Source organism: Clarias gariepinus, chromosome 9 (genome assembly GCF_024256425.1).
Source record: "Clarias gariepinus isolate MV-2021 ecotype Netherlands chromosome 9, CGAR_prim_01v2, whole genome shotgun sequence".
Taxonomy (NCBI): domain Eukaryota; kingdom Metazoa; phylum Chordata; class Actinopteri; order Siluriformes; family Clariidae; genus Clarias; species Clarias gariepinus.
In genome coordinates this window covers 1,315,910-1,320,116 of record NC_071108.1, presented here as the reverse complement: position 1 = coordinate 1,320,116, position 4,207 = coordinate 1,315,910, and the positions used below count along the sequence as shown (strand labels likewise).

Genomic DNA, 4,207 nt, shown 5'->3' with positions numbered 1-4,207 from the left:
TCATACAAACTTTCCAGTGGATCCTCAGTCAGATCGTTCTATAAATTATGCTAGACCACACTCATGCCACCATGTACCCCACTGCCTGATAAAGGCCAGGAAGCTGTCTGGGCTCCAGCTATCTAACCCCCTAAACCACCCCAAGTGAGAGAGAAAAAAATTGATCATCATTCATAACTGCATTTTGTATTTATTTGGGTTATCTATGTGTAATATTTAGATTTGTTTGATGATCCCAATCATTTAAGTGTAACAAATATGAAAAAAAGGGCAATTATGTTTTCACAGCACCATGTATAAACAGAGAATAATAGACCATCCACAGCAGCTGGGAGTGTCTCCATATGACAAGAACCAGAAGTAGGGCATCAGGATGGATCAGGCAGGTGCAGAAGGGTCAGGGTCACTGGTATCTCAAGAGAGCCATGTGTAGCTCAATAGCAAAAGAGAGAGTGTGTGTTAAATATGCTCACAGTCATGTAATTCCATGTCTGGAAGCAGTTAAAATTCTCCTGTGACAATTAACTCAGCATGTAGAAGATTACAGACAGACCCAGGATGTAGTAAAGTTTGATGCATGCTGCACTTTCAGACTGCAAATAATAGGGATTCTATTTATTAACCCTATTAATGAGATCTGATGAAGTCTACCTGTATTTTATTTCAGACAATGTTCCTCCACTGGACTTGGCTCATTCTTGCCCTCATGTGGACCCAAACTTCTTTCACTACTGCAGGAAAAATCCTTGTGTATCCAGCAGAAGGAAGTCGTTGGCTCAACATGAACATCATGCTGCATGAACTCTATAAACGAGGTCATGATCTGACAGTAGTGCGTTCCTCCATGAGTTTACAGATTCCTGAACACGCTCCTCACTATAAGTCACTGACCATCAAGGTATCTCAAGCCATCAGTTTGGATACACCTGAACTAACGGTGTCGCTTCTTAAGAAGACTACAGAAAGCAGGAAAAGTAAATGGTCAGTTCTTTCCTTCATAGCTCAATATCAATGTTTATTTGCCTTCATAGAGCAAGGTAGCAGAGTAAGTGCAGAAATGTTAAGAACCATTATGGAGGATCAAACATTGATAAAAAATCTCCATAATGCAAAGTTTGATATGATTTTTACGGAAGCTCTTTATGGCAGCGGCACTGTGTTGGGGTCGTACTTGGGTTTACCAATAGTGCTTAACACTCGCTGGATAATGAACAGAGAAGCCCACTTTGCAGTCGCACCCTCTCCACTTTCTTACATTCCAACATTTGGATCTGAGCTCAATGACAAAATGACCTTTACAGACCGACTGAAGAACTTGTTGCATTATGCTATTGGTCAGTATACATATCACATGTTCATGAACCCAGCTTATCAGGATATTATCAGTGAGTTTATTGATCCGAACACTGATGTCTTGTCCCTTATGCAAGGTGCAGATCTGTGGCTCATGCGAGTAGATTTTGTGTTTGAGTTTCCTCGACCCACAATGCCAAACGTGGTCTACATCGGGGGATTTCAGTGCAAGCCTTCTAGTCCTCTGCCTAATGAGCTGGAGATCTTTATGCAGAGTTCAGGGGAACATGGTGTAATTGTTATGTCTTTTGGAACTCGTCTTAAAGGTTTAGAATATGATTTATCAGAAATCTTTGCTTCTGCCTTCGCTTTTCTACCACAGAGGGTTGTGTGGCGACATGCAGGACCAAAACCATCCACAGTGAGTAACAACACACTAATTTTAGACTGGATTCCACAAAATGATCTTCTTGGACATCCAAAAACAAAACTTTTCATAACACATGGAGGAACCAATAGTATTTACGAGGCCATCTATCATGGAGTCCCAATGCTGGCAATACCACTAATCCTGGACCAGTTTGAGAACATGGTACGTCTAAAAGCTAAAGGCATAGCTAAAGTTCTGGAACTCACAGACTTGAACATTAATACGCTGACTGAATCTATCAAAAACCTTTTGGATGAAAAGCAGCCCTACATGGAAAACATGCATGAGATTTCCTCTCGACATCATGACACACCAATAAAACCAATGGACAGCATCATCTTCTGGCTGGAATTTGTCATAAGGCATAAAGGTGCAGCTCATCTGCGTACAGAGTCATATAAGATGCCCTGGTACACCTATCATAATGTGGACATTTTAGCCTTTATACTTAGTGCGTTCATGATCATATCTCTGATTTTTGCTCTAAGCTGCAAGCTTCTGCTTAAGGAGCTGCAAAGAAAGAGAAAAGTCAAACAACAATAAGAGCCATAACAGTCTTACCTCCCTTAACTCACCAGATGTTTCCTGATGTTCTGTCCTATTATTACTGTCACATTTTACAGATATACAGATAAATTTGTTTATAATTACATTTATAGTATATAATATGGTAAAAACGTAGGTTTCTGTTTTTGGGCAAAGGCAGGTTTTTCATGAAAGAACGAATAATGTTGAGTTATTGATGTATCACCTACAACTACATTTGATAATTGAAGGGAAAATTAATAAACCAATTTGCAGTATTCTGCACTTTAATAAGTTTGACAATGACATTTTATGACATAAACCCACTTGGAATGGAGACTTTGTCTAGTCCACCTCACTTGACAGTATGTATAAGCATTAATAAGAAAAATAAATCAATATTATTAGTGTGCACTATGGTGACCTACCAAGTACTCTTTTAGGGCCCTTATTGGATTCCTTTATACTCATATATGGACATGTGATCTGCAAACCTAGTGTTAGTTCTCACTACCCTAATCACAAACAGCTCTATGTATCATACAACTGTGATTCGGCATCACAGCTCTATAAAAAACAAAATTTGGGAGGATATAAAAGCTTAGATAAACAGGGATGTCCTGTACATGTTTGCAGTGACTCCTGAATACCAACATTGAATACATATGTGCATATTACATCTGTAATAAAAAAAAATTACAATATAATTTCAGTACCATTACAGTTTGTGAAGTTCTTTGTGAAGTGACATTTTCATGTGAATTTACAATGCACATCCAGACTGTGTAACAGCATTTCCCACAAGCCACCCGACTCCTTAAAACAGTGGGAGTGGACTGATAAACATGCACACACACACACACACACACCCTGCTAAAAAATCCAGCATAGACCAGCATGCTTTAAATGCTGATCTATGCTGGTTAATACTGGTTAGTGCTGGTCTGGTGCTGGTTTAGCTGGTGAACAGCATGCCAGCTTCAGATCCTGCTTATTATAATTTACAGACCTCCAGGGCCATATTCTGAATTTCTTTATGAATTTGCAGATTTTCTCTCAAACCTAGTCGTTTCTGTAGACAAAGTGTTAATTGCTGGAGATTTTAATATTCATTTTGAGAATTCAGAAGACCCTCTGAGAACAGCATTTATGTCCATACTGGACTCAGTAGGAGTAAATCAGAGTGTAGTAGGACCCACTCATAAAGCAGGTCACACTTTAGATTTAATAATATTATTCGGATTAAGTATAAAAAATGTATTTACAATTCCACTGTCTGAAGTTCAGATCACTATCTTGTCTCAATTAAAGTGTGTCATATTGATAATGTACGCACAGCGCGGCACTACCATATAAAATGTACATTTACATCAACTACCACATAGAGCTTTATCCATAGTCACCCAGAGTTATCAACTTTGATTGGATTACCGTCTGACCCCACAGAACTCGATCAGGCGACTGAATATTTAGAGTCGACCGTTATACCTTAGATAATGTAGCTCCGGTTAAAAGAAGATTTATCAGAGATAAGAAACTTGCTCCCTGGTATAACAATCACAAACGCACACTCTAAAAAAGACCGCTCGGAAATTAGAATGTAAATAACGTCAAACTAAATTGTTAGTATTTCAAATAGCATGGAAGGAAAGCATCATGAACTATAGAAAAGCTCTTAGTGTTGATAGATCAACGTATCTCTCCACTCTTATAGAAAATAACAAAAATAATCCTAAATTTTTATTTAATACCATAGCCAAATTAACTACTGTAGAAATAAGACCACTGCAGAAATCTCCACAACAACATCATGCAATAGTGAGGACTTTATGAACTTTTTAAATAATAAAATATATGTAAATATCAGGCATAAATTGAGGGTTAGAAACCGGACAATGCAATTAATGCAGATGTTAAACTAAGTATGTCAGATCGGACCTAGAATACTTTACTCCCCTT

At 38.2% G+C, this 4,207-nt stretch overlaps 1 protein-coding gene across 1 annotated transcript; it reads left to right on the top strand.

Moving 5' to 3' along the window:
* Positions 1 to 670: 670 nt before the first annotated feature.
* Positions 671 to 2,952, top strand: LOC128529927 (UDP-glucuronosyltransferase 2B20-like). Its single transcript, XM_053503547.1, has one exon. It carries the CDS (start codon positions 671 to 673, stop codon positions 2,264 to 2,266), a length of 1,596 nt encoding a protein of 531 aa, XP_053359522.1. The 3' UTR covers positions 2,267 to 2,952.
* Positions 2,953 to 4,207: the final 1,255 nt, after the last annotated feature.